The 18,587-nt window shown below is 29.7% G+C and overlaps 1 protein-coding gene across 1 annotated transcript; it reads left to right on the top strand.

Annotated features, from left to right (window-relative positions):
• The first annotated feature begins 30 nt into the window (after positions 1 to 30).
• Positions 31 to 17,212, top strand: LOC149290138 (phosphatidylinositol transfer protein beta isoform-like). The gene is made up of 12 exons (XM_089489782.1): positions 31 to 271; positions 863 to 893; positions 987 to 1,132; positions 1,413 to 1,504; positions 3,808 to 3,815; positions 5,322 to 5,396; positions 5,492 to 5,575; positions 7,810 to 7,887; positions 9,308 to 9,418; positions 10,072 to 10,194; positions 14,944 to 15,038; positions 16,296 to 17,212. Exons 1-11 carry the CDS (start codon positions 252 to 254, stop codon positions 14,989 to 14,991), a joined length of 816 nt encoding a protein of 271 aa, XP_089345908.1. The 5' UTR covers positions 31 to 251; the 3' UTR covers positions 14,992 to 15,038; positions 16,296 to 17,212.
• Positions 17,213 to 18,587: the final 1,375 nt, after the last annotated feature.

The following is an 18,587-nucleotide window of genomic DNA, read 5'->3' as shown; positions in this document are numbered from 1 at the left end:
GTTTCCTCCCATGAATATTTCTAAACTTTCTTCCTATCTCTATGTTCGCTCTAGGGCTTAAAAACTCTATGGTCGTGATGCTTTGAAAGAGGCGGGACGAAGGGAACGAATCTGGGCTGCCATTGGAGGAGGCGATGACGTCATAGCAGGGGAAACGCCCGTCCCGGAAGTGGCTCTGGGCAAGACGGCCATTGCCGGTGTGCGCATGCGCACTGCCCTTTTTTTTCTGGCAGCCCCCAGAGGAGGAGAAAATGGTGCTCATTAAAGAATTGTGAGTCTATTTTGGGGGGTTTGAGGGGTTGATGGTTTGGTCTGAGTCTATAGTTAGGGATAATGGGAGACAGAGTTAGGGTTAGGGATGATGGGAGTTGGAATCTTAGTCTATAACTAGGTATGATGGGAGTTGGAGTCTAAGTTCATAGCCAGGGATGATGGGAGTTGGAGTCTATAATTAGGGATGGTGGGAGTTGGAGTCTAAGTTCATAGCCAGGGATGATGGGAGTTGGAGTCTATAATTAGGGGTGATGGGAGTTGGAGTCCATAATAAGGGATGATGGGAGTTGGAGTCTAAGTCTAGTTGGGGATGATGGGAGTTGGTGTACATAATAAGGTATGATGGGACTTGGAGTCTCTAATTAGGGATGATGGGAGTTGGAGTCTAAGTCTCTAGGGATGATGGGAGTTGGAGTCTGTCTCTAATTGGGGATGTTGGGAGTTGGTGTCCATAATAAGGGATGATGGGACTTGGAGTCTAAGTCTATAACTAGGGATGATGGGACTTGGAGTCATCGACCATAGAGTTTTGTTTTCCGTGACGGCGCTCTCAACGCTCTCCCTCTCCGTCTGCCATTTTGTTTTCCAGCCGGGTGGTCCTCCCTTGCTCTGTCCAAGAGGTAAGTCCTCCCTTCCTTCCTATTCCGCGCAACACGATTTCCGTATTCGCCATCCCCACCGCGACTCCTCTCGCTTTTCGCGTCTCCCCTTAGTACCAGGTGGGCCAGCTCTATTCGGTGGCGGAGGCAAGCAAGAATGAAACCGGCGGTGGTGAAGGGATCCAGGTCCTGACGAACGAGCCTTACGAAAAGGACGGCGAATGCGGGCAATACACGCACAAGGTCTACCACCTTAAGAGGTAGGAAGGCCTCTCTAGGAATCTCTGGGACCTCCATCACAACTCTGTGGTCAAAGGTTGACTATAGAGTTGCATTGGAGGAGCTACAAAGGCCTAGTCGAGTGTTCTCTCTAGGAACCTCTAGGTCCTCCAGGGAAACAATATGGTCAACATATATCAGACACTGACCATAGAGATGCATAGGAGGGGCTACAAAGGCCTAGTGGAGTGTCCTCTCTAGGAATCTCTGGGTCCTCCAGGGCAACTCTATGATATGTTTGAATCTCTTTATCCTCCGCAGCAAAGTCCCCGGATTCGTGCGGATGTTTGCGCCGGAGGGATCGCTGGTCTTCCACGAAAAGGCCTGGAACGCCTATCCTTACTGCCGGACGGGTGAGTTTCTGCGTCGTGTGCCGCTGTCTTCGCTGTGGTTTTTCGCTCCTGGAGATATTTGTCTTTTTCTCAAGTTTTTGGTTCTGTTTTCTGTTATTGTTTTCTGTTTAATTTTAAATTTGATTCGGTTTTATTTTTTATTTCGTTTCATTTATTGTTTATTGTTTTTAATTACTTAATTCTATTTTTTGTATTTTGTTTTATTTATTATTTATTGTATTTTATTTTATTATTTTATATTTTTGTTTTATTTATTGTTTATTATTTTATTTTATTATTTTATTCTATTTTTTATATTTTTTATTTTATTTATTATTATATTATTTTATTATATTATTTAATATTTTATTATTTTATTTTTTATATTTTATTTCTTTTATAAATAATAAAACTTTAAATAAAATTTTAATTTATATCCCGCTTTTTGTTTCCACAATCAAAGTAGCGTACAACCTTTAAAAAATGCAATATATATAATTCCCCCCCTTAAAAAAGGATTAAACAATTATATCCATTAAAATTACAAACGATAAAATCTAAAAACAATAATACGATAATTTATTTATTTTATTTGTATACCGCTTTTATTTGATAATAAAATAACGGTGGGCAGTCTTCGCTTATATATGTCTGTGGGGGGAGCATTACATGGCCAGGTTCTATTCTGGGAAGGCCTGCCGGAAGAAATCCGTCTTGACATATTTCTTGAAGCTCTCTAGGTTGGCAATTTGACAGATCTCGGCCGGCCAGCCATTCCATAAAGTGGGAGTGATCGCGGAAAAAGTCCTCTGGGAGGCTGCCATCAATCTGGTCTTTGTGGACTGCAACAAATTCCTCCCAGAGGATCTGAGGGTACAGGCGGATTATGCAGAAGGAGACGATCCCTCAAGTAGGTTGGGCCCAAGCCATGGAGGTCTTTAAAGGTAATGACCAACACCTTGTACTGTGCCGGAAACGAATAGGCAGCCAGTGGAGTGATTTCAATATAGGTGACTCCTAGTTGTTCCTGTAATCAATCTGGCTGCCATATTCTGCACCAGTTGAAGTTTCTGGTCTAGGCACAAGGGTAGCCCCATGTAGAGCGCATTGCAAAAGTCTTGAGGTTACCAGTGCATGTACTACCGTTTCGAGGTCCCCCGTTCCAGGAAAGGGCGCAGCTGACGTATCAGCCGGAGCTGATAACAGGCACTCTTGACCGTTGCATTCACCTGATTTCTCATCTGAAGCAACGAGTCCAGAAGCACCCCTAAGCTGCGAACACAGTCCTTTGAGGGGAGCATGAACCTCCAGTACTGGAGGTTGCGGCCCAACACCTGGGTGTTATATACCTGGGTATATTTGGGTGTCATCAGCATACTGATAACACCCCACTCCATGTCTACAGATGATTTCTCCCAGTGGCTTCATACAGATGTTAAATAACATCGGGGACAGGATGGCGCCCTAAGGGACGCCACAATTAAGCTCTGTTTTTGTATATTGTTTATTTTATTTATTTTATTTCATTTTGTTTTTTCATTTGTTTATTTGTTTATTATTTCATTTTATTATTTATTATTTATTTTATTTCATTATTTATTATATTATTTCATTCTATTTTTATATTTTATTTATTTACTTTTATTTAATTATTTTATTCTTTTTAAATTTTTATTTTGTTTTCTTTTATTATTTAAATGTAATTTCATTTATTATTTATTTTATTTTATTATTTTATTTTGTTTTGTTTATTATTTATTTAATTTAATTTATTATTTACTTTTAATTATTTTATTCTATTTTTAAAATTTTTATTTTGTTTTCATTTATTATTTAAATTAAGTTAAATTATTTATTATTTATTATTTATATATTATTATTTTATTTTATTATTATGTTTTATTTTGTTTTGTTTTGTTTATTATTTATTATTGTATTTAATTATATATTATTTACTATTTTAATTAATTATTTTATTCTATTTATTTAAAATTTTGTTTTATTTTGGTGCCTGACTTAAATACTTAATTATACATTGATAATTACATTATTATTATTATCATTATCATTATTATAAATCTGGTCCCAATAATTAGCTTCAAAACTACCAAACATCTCTATGGTCAACTAGAGAGGACGTTCCACAAGGCATTTGTAGCTCCTCAATGTCTGGCAAATGTTGACCATAGAGTTGCGCTGGAGGACCTAGAGATTCCTAGAGAGGCATTTTTGGTGATTGAGAGACTCTTCTATTCACTCTTTTCTTTTCTCTCTCCCTTTTTCCTTCCTCTTTCTATCCATCTCTACATCTCCCTGGTGTCCAGTTGTAACGGTGAGTATGATAATTTTATTTTAATTTTATTAGGTAATTTAATTTAATATTTCATTTAATTTTTATTTTATTAAAAAATACAATATTTTTATATTTTTTTATTTTATGATTTATGATTTATTTTTCTTTTTTATTTATATTTATATATTTATTTTTAATGTTTTATTTTTTATTTTTATTTCTCTCTCTATATATATTATTTTATGATTTATGATTTATTTTTAATGTTTTATTTTTCATTTATATTTATATCTTTATTATTTTATGATTTATGATTTATTTTTAATGCTTATACACACACACACACACACACACACATATACATACATATATACATATATCTCTGGTATACAGTTGTAACGGTGAGTATAATAATTTATTTTTATTTTTATTTTATTAGTTAATTGAATTTTTCATTTTATTTCATTTTATTTTATTAAAAATACAATATTTTTATCTTTTTATTTATTTATATATTTATTAATTTTTAATGTTTAATGTTTTACATTTTATTTTATTTTCTATATTATTATTTTGTGATTTATTTTTAATCTTTTTAAAATTAATTTTTAATTTTTATTTTATTAATTTTTTAACAAAAGAGCAGGGTATTTAATTTTTATTTTATTAATTTTATTTTATTAATTTTTTAATTTAATTAAAAAAAAATAAAAGCTTTATTTTTATACCGCCCTTCTATCAATCAGGGCAGTGTACAACATATCAACAAACACAAAATACAATACAATAACAATAAGAATACATTAAAATTACATTAAAATACCTTTCTAGCCAGTTCACCATTGCCGTCAGAGAGGGGGGGGGGACTAACTAGGACTTATTTCGGGGAATGCTTGCTTGAACAGGAAGGTTTTTAGTTCCTTCCTGAACTGTGCCAGGGAGGTGGCCGAGCGGAGCTCTATGGGCAGCGTGTTCCAGAGGGTCGGGGCCGAGATGGCAAATGTCCTCCTCGCAGTGGAGGATAGTCTTGCCCCTGGGACCCTCAGTAGCTGCTGCCCAGATGTTCTGAGTGTGTGGGACGGATTGTATGGGGAGAGGCGGTCCTCAAGGTATCCTGGGCCCAAGCCATGTAGGGCTTTATAGGTTATGACCAACACCTTGTATTGCGCCCGGAAGGGAATGGGCAGCCAATGCAGGTCTTTAAGTACAGGTGTTATATGACTGGCCCTGGGTATACCAGTGACCAGTCTGGCTGCCATATTCTGTACCAATTGTAGCTTCTGGGTTTGGTACAAGGGTTGCCCCATGTAGAGCGCATTGCAGAAATCCAGTCGAGAGGTTACCAGAGCATGTACCACCGTTTCAAGGTCCCTCTTTTAAATAAAAGAGCAGGGTATTAATAGTAATAATAATAATAATAATATAGTAATTATAAAATATAAAATAATAATAATAATACATTTTAAATGCTATTTAATTAATTAATTAATATTATATTTATTTATTCATTTATGTTATTATTTATTTATTTATTTATTCCGACAGAACGAATACATGAAGGACAACTTCTTCATCAAAATAGAGACATGGCACCGGCCGGATTTGGGGACCTCCGAGAACGTGAGTTTGGCGAACACTGGTCTTGATCAATTCGGACGCGCGCCGTTTACCGGAGAAACTGACCTTAGGTGGGGTTTCCTTTTTCCTCCCTACAGGTCCACAAACTGGACGCAAATGCCTGGAAAGGAGTGGAGGTCATCCACATCGACATTGCTGACCGGAACCAAGTCGAACCGGGGGTATAATTAATTAATTAATTAATTATTCTATATTTTATTTTTATTTTATATTTCCTTTATTGTTTATTTATTTCATTTTTTATTTATTTTATTTTGTATTTCAATTATACTTTACTTGTTTATTTTATTTATATTTTGTATTACATTAATACTTTATTACTTGTTTATTTATTTTTTATTTTTTATTACTTGTTTATTTGTTTTATATTTTATTTTGTAAGACCTTTATTAAAAAAGCCCTCCCTTGACCCCCTGATGCATAATAATTATCGGCCTGTATCGCTGTTGCCATTTGTGGGTAAGGTGATCGAGAGGGCGGTTGCGATCCAGCTCCAATCGATCCTGGATGAAACGGATTATCTAGACCCATTTCAAACCGGCTTTCGGGCGGGCTACGGGGTTGAGACTGCCATGGTCGCCTTGGTCGATGACCTCCGTCTGGGCATTGACAGGGGAAGCGTGTCCCTGCTAGTGCTCTTAGACATCTCAGCGGCTTTCGATACCATCGACCATGGTATCCTTCTGGAGCGCCTGGCAGAGGTGGGAGTCGGGGGCACTGCGCTCCAGTGGTTCCGGTCCTACCTCTCTGGGAGGTTCCAGATGGTGCAGCTGGGAGACGTGTGCTCCGACAGGAGACCCCTAACATCTGGGGTCCCTCAAGGAGCCATTCTGTCTCCCATGCTTTTTAACATCTACATGAAACCGCTGGGAGAGATCATCCGGAGACATGGGGCGCGGGGTTATCAGTACGCTGATGACACCCAAATAATTTTCTCTATGTCTCCGACTGATGCAGTGACCGGGGATGGCATCTCTCCTCTCGTGGCCTGTCTAGAGCGCTCTACATGGGGCAACCCTTGTACCATACCCGGAAGCTGCAATTGGTGCAGAATATGGCAGCAAGACTGGTCACTAATACACCTAGGACCAGTCATATAACACTGGTCTTAAAAGACCTACATTGGCTGCCTATTCGCTTCCGGGCGCAATACAAGGTGTTGGTCATAACCTATAAAGCCCTAAATGGCTTGGGTCCAGAGTACTTAAAGGACCGCCTCTCTCCGTACAATCCGCCCCACACACTCAGATCTACTGGGCAGCATCTGCTAAGAGTTCCAGAGACCAGATTAGTCAACACCACCAGAAGGGCCTTTTCCACCTCGGCCCCTACTCTCTGGTACTCGCTGCCCATCGAGCTCCGTTCAGCAACCTCCCTGGCTCAATTTAAGAAGGGGCTGAAAACGTTCTTTTTTAAACAGGCTTACCCCTGATACTTCCCCAGAGAGCCCTCCTCCCTCTGTTAGCAACTTACGATTTGGCACAAGTTCTTTTATTGTTTTAATTGTATTGTTTTTAAATTGTAAATTGTATTGTATTGAATGTAGTTTTATTGCTGTAAACCGCCCTGATGTTTCGAAGGGCGGTATATAAATAAAGTGATTATTGTTATTATTATTATTATTATTATTTTATTTATAAATATTATCTTTATATATTTGTGTATTGTCTTTAAATATTGTCTGATATTTGTTATTTTATTTCTTGTTTTATCTCTTATTTTATTTTGTTGTTTTTTTTAAATTTTAATTTTTTAATAATTCATTGATATTGTCCTTGATATTTTCTTCAAATGTTGTCCTTAAATATTATCATTTTGATATTGTCTAAACATAGTCTTTAAATATTGTCTGATTTATTTTATTTAATTTTATTGTTTTGTTTTTATTTTTATTTAATTTTTAATTTTATATTTTGTGTTATTATGTATTTTCTATTTAATTTTATTATTTATTTTATTAATTTAATAATAATAATAATAATAATAATAAAGCTTTATTTGTATACCGCTTTTCTGGTGAGCAAAGCGGTATTTCATTTTATTATTTATTTTATTATTTCTTTTATGTTTTGTATTTATTTCATTTTATTATTTATTTTATTATTTATATTTCACTTCATTTTATTATTTATTTTATTTATTCGTTTATGTTTTGTATTTCATTTCATTTTATTATTTATATTTCACTTCATTTTATTACAGGTATTTCTTTTATGTTTTGTATTTCATTTCATATTATTTCATTTATTCATTTTATTTTATTATTTATTTATTTCCTATTATAAGTTTTGATATAAATGATATAAAAATATTGCCTTTAAATATTGTCGTTGATAATTATCTTTAAATATTGATTGAATATTGATTATCTATTGATCATATGTGATTTCCCCAGGACTACAAAGCAGATGAAGACCCGGCCTTATTCCAGTCGGTCAAGACCAAGCGGGGTCCTTTGGGACCTGACTGGAAAGTAAGTAATTAATTTTTATATATATATATATATATATATATATATATATATATATATATATATAAATAAAATAATAAATAATATATAAAATATTTAAAAGAAAGTAAATATAAAAAATTATATATATATATATATATGTCAAATATATAAATAATATATAAAATATATTTATAAATAAAGGAAATATATAAAATGTAATATATAAATATAAAAAATGAAATATATATATATATATATATATATATAAAATTAGGAATATTTATCAAATATATAAAATTAAATTACTTGCTAATTAGCTTACTTGCTGTTCACCGCTATGATCTTTGGAATAGCGGTATATAAATAGAACAAATTATTATTATTATTAAATATGTAAATATATATAGATATGTAAATAGGCAGCAGCAAAATATATAAATAATGTATAAAATAAAAATTAAATATGTAAATATAAATATAAAAAATATATATATAAATAGGAAGCAGTTAAATATATAAATAATATATAAAATAAAAATCTATTTATGGGATTTATAAATAAAATATATAAATATATAAAATAAAATATAATATAAATATATAAACTTTTATAAAATATTTATAAATAAAACAAATATATAAACTGATATATATATATATATGTATTCTAATAGGCGGAAAATATGTAAATAAAATATATAAATATATAAAATAAAAATAATATAATTTATAAAACATTTATAAATAAACGAAATGTATAAATATATGAAATAAAATATATAAAAATAAATATATAAACAAAATATATTAATAGTTGTCAATGAATATAAAAATGTAGTATAAATATTTAAAACATTTGTAAAACATTTTTAAATTAAAGAAATGTATAAATATATGAAAATATATATTAATAGTTGTCAATGAATATATAAAATAAATATATATTGTAAATCATTTATAAAACATTTATAAATCAAATAAATATGAATATACAAAATAAGTTATATAAGTTATATAAATATATAAATTTAAAATAAAGATATAAAAGATTTATAAATAAAATAAATATAAATATATATTGTGCATTGAAATATATGAATAAAACATTTAAGTATCTAAATATATAAAATAAATAAACAAAAAAAATATAATATAATATAATATAATGTTAATATATATATGTTAATATCTATATATACACAATATATTTATAAATTAAAAAATTTAAAAGATAAATACGAACATAAAATATATAAAATATATAAAAATATTTAAAATAAAAAAATAATATAAAATAATATATCAACTTTTATAAAATATTTATAAATAAAATTAGTATAATATAATATAATGGAAAAAATGTATTTATACTATAAAATAGATCGAAACATGATTTTGGAACAATAATAGTTTTATCCATTTTATTCTTTTGCGCCAATAGAAAGAGCTGGTGGCGAACGACGAATGTCCGAAAATGTGCGCCTACAAACTGGTGACCGTCAAGTTCAAATGGTGGGGACTCCAGAACAAGATAGAGAACTTCATCGAGAAGGTCAGCCCGTTGAAACATCCATAAATATGGATATATAGATATATATCGCCACACCATGTTTTTATTCATTCTTTTTTGTTTTATTTTTAGAATTTAAATTTTTTATTTTATATTTTATATTTATTTATTATTTATTTATTATTTATTGTTTATTGTTTTATTGTTGCAATTTAAATTATTTTGTTTTATTTTTACAATTTAATTTTTAATTTTTTAATTTTTATTTTATTTTTCATTTTTCATTTATTATTTAATTGTTTTGTTTTTGCAATTTAAATTATTTTATTTTATATTTATTTATTATTTTTTGTTTGTTATTTATTCTTTTTTGTTTTATTTGTTTTATTTTTGCAATTTTATTTTTTAATTTTATTTTTTATTTATTATTTCTGTTTTATTTATTATTTATTTTGTTTTTTTACAATTTTAATTTTTAATTTTTAATTTTTATTTATCATTTCTTATTTAATTGTTTTATTTTTGCAATTTAAATTATTTTATTTTTATTTTTATTATTTATTATTTATTGTTTTATTTTTAATTTATTTTTTATTTTATATTTTATTATTTTACAATTTAATTTATTTTATATTTTATTTATTATTTATTATTTATTATTTATTTATTTTCTTATTTTATTTATATGATTTTAGCAAGAAAAGAGGATCTTCACCAACTTCCACCGCCAGCTTTTCTGTTGGATGGACAAATGGATTGACCTGACGATGGAAGACATTCGGAGGATGGAGGACGAGACCCAAAGGGAGCTGGAAGCGGTGAGACTCGAACCCCCGTTTTCGCTGAACCCCCGAATTAATATTATTATAAGCTGCTTTGGTTCTGACATTGGAAGATTATATTAACTATATTTATTATTATTATTATTATTATTATTATTAAATTATTAAAATTTATGTTATTTATATTTTATTTAAATATTTACATATTTTATTTTATAATATATATATATATATATTACGTTTATTTTACTTATATATATATATATTTATTGTATTTCACTCCCTCCTATTTATATATTTTTATTTATATGTTTACATATTTTTATATATATATATATGTATGTATATATATAAAATATACATATTATATATATTTGTATTATATAATATTATAAATATATTAATATTATATAAATGTAATATATATAATTATACAAAACAATCGAAGGATTCTGGCAAAAACTGTAAGGGAATAACAGCACCCTGGAGCAAAAAAACAATATAGTATCTAAAAGGGTAAAAAATTTTTTGTTTTATTTATATACTGCTATTCCAAAGATCATAGCGGTGAACAGCAAGTAAGCTAATTAGCAAGTAAGCTAATTTGCCCCCAACAGTCTGGGTACTCATTTTAGCGACCTCGGAAGGATGCAAGCCTGAGTCGAGCTTGGGCCCTTTTGCTGGTCTTGAACTCGCAACCTTGTGGTCTTGAGAGAATGGCTGCAGTACAGGCATTTAACCCCTGCGCCACCAGGGCTCCATTATTACCCCACTGGAAGATCTATAAATGCTAAGGGTGAATAAAATATCCAAAATTCAGTACCAGAGAAACTAAACCCTGGAGAAAAGCCAATAAAACAATAGAAACGGTAGAGAGAAAAAAAACTTTTTTCTTGGCAATTAGAAAAATTATATCAATTATAATAATAATAAAAACCAAAGGCCAGACGCGTTTCGAAGAAGTTCAGTGGCCTGCCAATGTTTAAAATATAAAAAGTATGATAACTCCTTAGCACACAATATAACTTTGCTGAATTCAAAAGCTGCAATGAGCTTGAACTGCTCTCAAAGTGTCTTATATAACCAGCTGTGCTGGTAATGAGCATAATCCTGCTAAAACTCAAGGAAAAATCATATTGTGTGGAGTAACAATATGAATCTGAAAATCACCATCACACATGAGGTCAGCGTGGATTAAAATACCCATCCCTGAGTTCGTTTGAGTTCCCGTATTTGTGGTTGTGTATCAAATATCCCATCTGAATACTAAATTTTAAAGGAAATACTTCCCCTGTACCATCAACCCTTACAGATCCAATATCGGGAACCATAAATAAAATAAACTGTTTATTTGTATCCCGCTTTTCCTTTGCAGATCAAAGCGGGTTACAGCAAGTACAACAGTGTACAAATTTTACAACAGTATTCATATATAAAAGCGCAAACAATGCAATAAAACAAGTTAAAAACAGGATAAAAAATTACAAAATTAAAAGCACAACAGTGGCTAGCATAAAGTGCAGGTGCAACAATACATCGGGGAGAGAGCAGATGTTACATTGTCTGGGGGAAAGCCTGTTGGAAGAGGAAGGTTTTTAGCCTCTTCCTGAATGAGTCAAGGGAGGTGACCAAGCGGAGCTCACCGGGAAGGGAGTTCCAGAGCTGTGGGGCTGAGCTGGAAAATGCCCGTTGTGCAGTCACAGAGTATTTCGTAGCTGGAACTGTCAGCAATTGCTTCCCGGCCGACCTGAGAGTGCGGGGCGGATTATATGGGGAGAGGCGGTCCTCCAAGTACCCTGGGCCCAAGCCTGGACAATCAAAGTCTGCCTGTACTAGTATATTCTTGATGTTTTGAGTGCGTCTGTAAGCGAACATCGGTCTGTTTTTGTATCCAGGTATATTTTCCAGCAAATACCAATGCTTCATAATGTCAGAACACAAAGAAAATAGGACACAGATATAAAAATACTCAAACCAACCAATTCACATTTTCATTTAACCCCCCCGGGGATTCAGAATTCAACCAATGGATCCATTTGAGTTCTAATACTTGTAATTGTTTTATGTTTTTCATATTAGATATCCCATCTATGCACCAGAATTTGAATGAATCAAAAGTGTGATGTTCCTCTACAAAGTGTTTAACCATTGGGGCTTCCAATTTTCAATTTTTGATACAACTTCTGTGTTCAATAATTCGGGTCCTTATCTCTCTGCTGGTCATACCCACATAGATTAGTTTATAAGGGCATTCAATTATGGATATGACATTTTTGCTCGCACAGGTAAAGAATTTGTACAATTCATAGCTTTTACCATCAGCAGTATTAACAAAATGTTTCAAATTACTGCTGTGTCTACATACTGAGCAATGTCCACAGATGTAATGTCCCTTGACTGTCAGACTTTTTTGTACAACTGGACAATCAAAGTCTGCCCGTGCTAGTATATTCTTGATGTTTTGAGTGCGTCTGTAAGCGAACATCGGTCTGTTTTTGTATCCGGGTATATTTTCCAGCAAATACCAATGCTTCATAATGCTTATTATTATATAAATATTGTGTGTGTGTGTGTGTGTGTGTATTTAATTTATATTTTAATATATTAATATTATTTAAATACATATAATTATATACATTTATATAATAGCAATATAAAATATTATTATTACATAAATATATACATTTAAATTTATATTTAAATATATTATTTATATAAAATTATATAAAATTTTATAAATTTATTTATATAATTGTATATAATTATATTATATAAATATAGAAATTATTATTATATAAACATTCTATACTAGAAATGTGATTATAAATACCGATTTAAACACACACACACACATATATATATTATTTATATATATATAAATAATATGTATATAATATATAAAATATTATTTAAAAGTATAGAAATAATAATAATTATTATAATTAATAGTTATAATATTCTATTATTCTATTCTATTAAGTAAATGATTTATTTATAGATGAATTTATTATCGTTACTGTACTATTCTAAATTATTTATAAACAACACATAAAATATTATTAATAATAAAATTAACAGTTGTAATAAATTAATATTATTATAATTATCATTATTGCTATAATTTATTAGTTATAAATAATATATAGAAGTTATTTTAAAATTATAAATATATAAATAATGCCGATGTATGCCGATGACACCCCCGACCTTTCTCCAAGGCTTGAACAGCAAGTCTCGTCTTGTCTCACAGCTGTCTTGCAGTGGATGAGCCATCGGCATTTGAAGCTCAACATGTCCAAGACGGAGCTTCTTGTCTTTCCTCCTAAGTCCACCCTTCAACACTCCTTTTCTGTTTCTGTGGACAACATTTCTATTCAACCAGTCCAGCAAGCCTGCAGTCTTGGTTTTATCTTTATCTGTCGTGTATCCCTCAGATCCAGGCCACAGCCAAGGGTTGTAGATTCTTTTTGTACAATATTGCCAAAATCCGACCATATCTCTCCGCCTCTACTGCCAAGATTCTGGTCCATGCCCTAGTGGTCTCACGACTTGATTACTGTAACATCCTTCTGGCTGGGCTTCCTCTTTCTCACCTCCGTCCTTTAATCTCTGTCCAGCATTCAGCTGCACGCATTATCACATCCGCCCACCGCTCTGACCATATCTCTCCTGTGTTGGCATCCCTTCACTGGCTCCCCCTCCCTTTCCACATTCAGTACAAGCTCCTGCTGTTGACGTTTAAAGCCCTCCATGGGCTCGCCCCTCCTTACTTATCAGACCTTCTTTCTCCTCACCTTCCCACCAGGGCCCTCCGTTCTGGTAGTCAAGGTCTGCTGTCCCAGCCCAGGATTTCCTCTGCCCCATCCCGGATTCGCCCCTTTTCACTTGCTGCCCCTCACTCCTGGAACCTTCTTCCCCTGTGAGCAAGGGCCATCACTTCTTTATCCAGTTTCAAAACGGAGTTGAAGACCATCCTGTTCAGGGCAGCATTCCCAGGCATTGCATAATTGTCACTTGCTATTTGATGTTCTTTTGTTGTCTGTTTTATTGAATCATTTCCTGTATTGCTATGTATTTTATATGTATTATCCTACTAGAGAGGCCTCTTCCCCACCACCACTCCCTTCTCCTTTTGTGTCATGTCTTTTTAGATTGTAAGCCTCAGGGCAGGGAACCGTCCAATTAAAAAGATTGTATGTAGAGCGCTGTGTAAATTTACAGCGCTTTATAAATAAAGGTTAATAATAATAATAATAATAAATAGTAATAATAATAAAATCATTATATATGATTTTATTATTATTGATTTTATTAGAATTATTATTGATGATAAATATGATGAGAAATAATAATAATAATAATAATCATATATATAATGATTTTATTATTATTATTTATATATACCTCCGTCTTTCTCTTTCGTCTCCGCTCTTCTTCTTCATCTGCCATTTTCTTCATTCCTTCCTTCGTCTGTCCGAAACTATATTCAACATGTAGGTCCTCTAGTTCAACTCTATGGTACTCATGCAGAGGTTGACCATAGAGTTGAATTGGAGGACCAAGAGAGTCCTATAGAGCCACCTCTCTAGGCATTCGTAGGCCCTCCAGATCGACCATAGAAATTGGAGTACCTACAGATTCCTAGAGAGGCCTTCTCTCCATTTTTGTTTTCATTGGGTACGAAATTACTAACCCTGCACACGGAGGTTAACCTCGCATCCCAACTAACCCCGCCGCTGACGACGACGACGCAGCACACTGACCATCTTCGCTTTTGCACCATAGATACGTAAGAAGGGTGCCGTCCGGGGGACTTTGGCAGCGGACGTCTAGAGCGGTCTCCCATTAGGTTCAGATGCAAAAATAAAAAACGGAGATGCGTAAGTGGAGCGTTGGCGGAGGGGTTGCGCAAAAAAAGCATGCAGGGCGGCCATTTTCAAGCAGGATGACTCTTATTTCACCTTCGTTTTTTTCCCTTCCATTTATTCAGGCATAGTTTTTATTTTTTTAATTTAATTGAATTTAATTTTCTATTATAAAAATTATTTTTAATTTAATTTTTATATTAATTAATTTTTATTTATTATTTTATTTTATATTTTATTTTATTTTCAATTTTAAAAATAGATAAAATAAAATAGAAAATATAATGTATTTATGTATTTATTTGTATACTTATATTTTATTGTATTTTGTTTTATTTTCTATTTAATTAATTTTTTTAATTAATTGATTATTAATTATTAATTGTTTTATTTTCTTTTTCTATTTTAAAATTATTTTTAACAATTTAATTTTTTATATTAATTAATTTTTATTTATTTTATTTTCTATTGTAAAAATAGATACTAAAATAAAATAAAAATATTCTTTTTTTATATACATAATTTATTGTTTATTTTATATATTTTGATTATTTTAGTTTATTTTCTGTTATAAAATTATTAAATTTATTTAATTTAAAATTTTTATTTATTATTTTATTTTCTAATTTTTATTTTTTATTTTCTATTTTAAAAAATAATAAAAAATAAAATGGCAAATATTCTCTTTTTATTTATTTATATATATTTTAAAATAAAAATAAAACATAAAATAAAATAGAAATTAGTTTTGTCTAATTTGGGTCATAAAAATGTTATATATATTTTTTTAATTTTCATTTTATATATTTTTGGTTTGTTTATTATTTTTGAACTATTTATTTATTTATTTATTTATTTATTAACAATTTTTTATCCTTCAGTTATTCAGTATGGTTTCTTTTGGTCATGCAAATATGATTTATTTTATTTTTATTATGTATTTATTTATTTGCTTATTTTTATTTATTTATTTATTCATTTTATTTTATTTCATTTTATTTTTCTCTGATTTTTATCCTTAAATTATTCAGTACTGTTTCTTTGGGTCATGCAAATATTATTGATTTTATTTTATTTCTTAATTTATTTATTTGCTCATTTTTATTTTCATTTTATTTCTTAATTTATTTATTTGCTTGTTTTTATTTATATTTATTTTATTTTTTTGTGATTTTTATCCTTCAATTATTCAGATAGAGATAAATTACGAATTAAACTAATGAATTTTTGTTTTAATTGTCTGTATCTCTTTTAATTCTCTTTATCACACAGTTACGTAACCAGGGCGAAGTACGAGGGATGAGCGCCGCCAACGAAGAATGACCCCCCAACGTGTTTCCCACGCAACGTGGTGCGTCGCTCCACCATCTCCACACGTTTCTCTGTGGGTCGCTGGATGCACTGCGCCATGCCGTTCCACCGCGCCATGTGTCCGTTTCCATTGTATAAATCCAAAGCGCCATCATGGAGTCTGCTTTTAACGCCGTTTTAGAAATAGCGACCCGAGGCTGCACAAGATGGACCAATGAATCCTCTCGTTATTTTTTTCCCTCGTTATTTGTTATTAGCGCCTGACGATTTGGACTTGCCTCGTTATTTAGTTTATTCTAATAATTATCGATCTGCCATTAATTTCCTGCTTCCTTCGCGATGCCTTGATTTTCGGAATTAGGACGATCCGATACGTATTTATGGCGTATTTATTTCTAGGTTGTCAATTAGAATCGAATTGGGATAAGTTTCTCACCCAGAAGGATCGATTTATTAATTTAATTAATTTATTAATTTAATTATTAATTAAATTAATAATTTAATTAATTTACTAATTTAATTATTATTTTCCCCTCTTGACAAAAAAAGAGGAGAGGGGATAATAAATTAAATTAATAATTAAAATTAAAATTAATGTAAATTAATTTAATTATTCATTAAATTAATAAACTAACTGCAGTAAATTAAGTTATTATTTTAATTTAAATTAATTATTAATTAAATTATTTAATTATTAATTAAATTAATTCCCCCCCCCTTTCTGCTCTCAAGAAAGAAAGTAAATGACTGCAAAGAAAGGTGGAAATAATTAGTTAAATAATTTAATTAAATCTTAAATTAAATAAATGTTAAATAAATAAATATATAAATTAATTAATAATTTAATTTACTGTAATTAATTTAATTATTAAGTAGACTAAAACGGGAAATAATATTGTATTAATATATATTAGTAATTTATAATCTATATTAATAACATTACATTAATAATAAATTATTAATTTAATTTTTATTATTTCCCCCCTCTTATTTGACAGCAAATAATAAATTTAATTAATAATTAAATTTAATTAATAATTTATATAATTTAATTAATTTAATAAATTGATCCTTCTGGGAGAGGCGAGATATAATTAAAAAATTATCGTATTAAATTATGAGTCCAGATTTTCATCTGATAAAGGATTTTATTGGAGTTTTGTACATTGAAAATGATCAAGCGATTATTGATTTATATTCACATTATTGGGGGAAAAAGGGATTGTAAAAATTATAATCTTTTGGATATGCGCACAAATATTTTTTTGAGATTAATGGAATATAACATAATAAATTAGCGACATAAGTCAGAAAAGTTGTACTTTTCAAAAATAATTTATACATACATATATATATATATATATATATATTTGTTTACAATTTGAATTGATTTTGTTTCTTATATTGATTTGAAGGAAAATAGATATATTATGTTTGCAATTTAAATTTTATTTTTCATTTTTCAATTTATTTTTATTTTTTATTTTCATTTTGTTTTATCTTTTATTTCATAAAATTATTTTTATTTTTGTTTATTTTTAATTTTTAATTTATTATTTTTATTTATTATTTTATTGTATAAAATTATTTTATTTTTGTTTATTTTTTATTTTCATTTTGTTTTTTTTATTTTACAATTCATTTTGTTTTTTTATTTTACAATTTTTTCTTTTTGTTTATTTTTATTTTTCATTTTTTTATTTTATAAAATTATTTTTGTTATTTTTATTTTTTATTTTCATTTTGTTTTATTTTTTATTTTATAAACTTGTTTTATTTTCTGGATTTATTTCATTTTAGAATTGATCGTCTCTCCAATATTGATATTCTCATCGATATCTGGCTGTTCCTTATTATAGATATATTTTCCAGGAAAAATTAGATATATTATGTTTATAATTTACATTTTTATCCTTCATTTATTGTTTTATTTTTAGTTATTTTTATTTGTAGTTGACGATTAAAAAATATATAATTGGCTACTGATCCAACGCTAATTGGAATGAAGTAATATTTTTTTCTGTTATTTCATTTTTGTTTCTTATTTCTTTATTTTTGTTTTATCTTATTATTATTATTATATGTTATTTTTTAATATTATTAATCAAAATTACACTTCTCAGTGGAAAAATTACTTGATCCAAGAATTGCAATTTATTATTTTATTTTATTTTTGTTTCTCTTTTCTTTATTTTTATTTTTGTTTTATTATTTTATTTTATTATTATATTTGCTTTATTTAATTTATTATTT

The sequence above is a fragment of the Sceloporus occidentalis genome, unplaced genomic scaffold (genome assembly GCF_023333645.1).
Source record: "Sceloporus occidentalis isolate IW3139 unplaced genomic scaffold, rSceOcc1.0.p SCAF_41, whole genome shotgun sequence".
NCBI classification, from domain to species: domain Eukaryota; kingdom Metazoa; phylum Chordata; class Lepidosauria; order Squamata; family Phrynosomatidae; genus Sceloporus; species Sceloporus occidentalis.
Note: the sequence above shows the minus strand (reverse complement) of the source record. Positions and strands in the feature narration are given on the sequence as shown.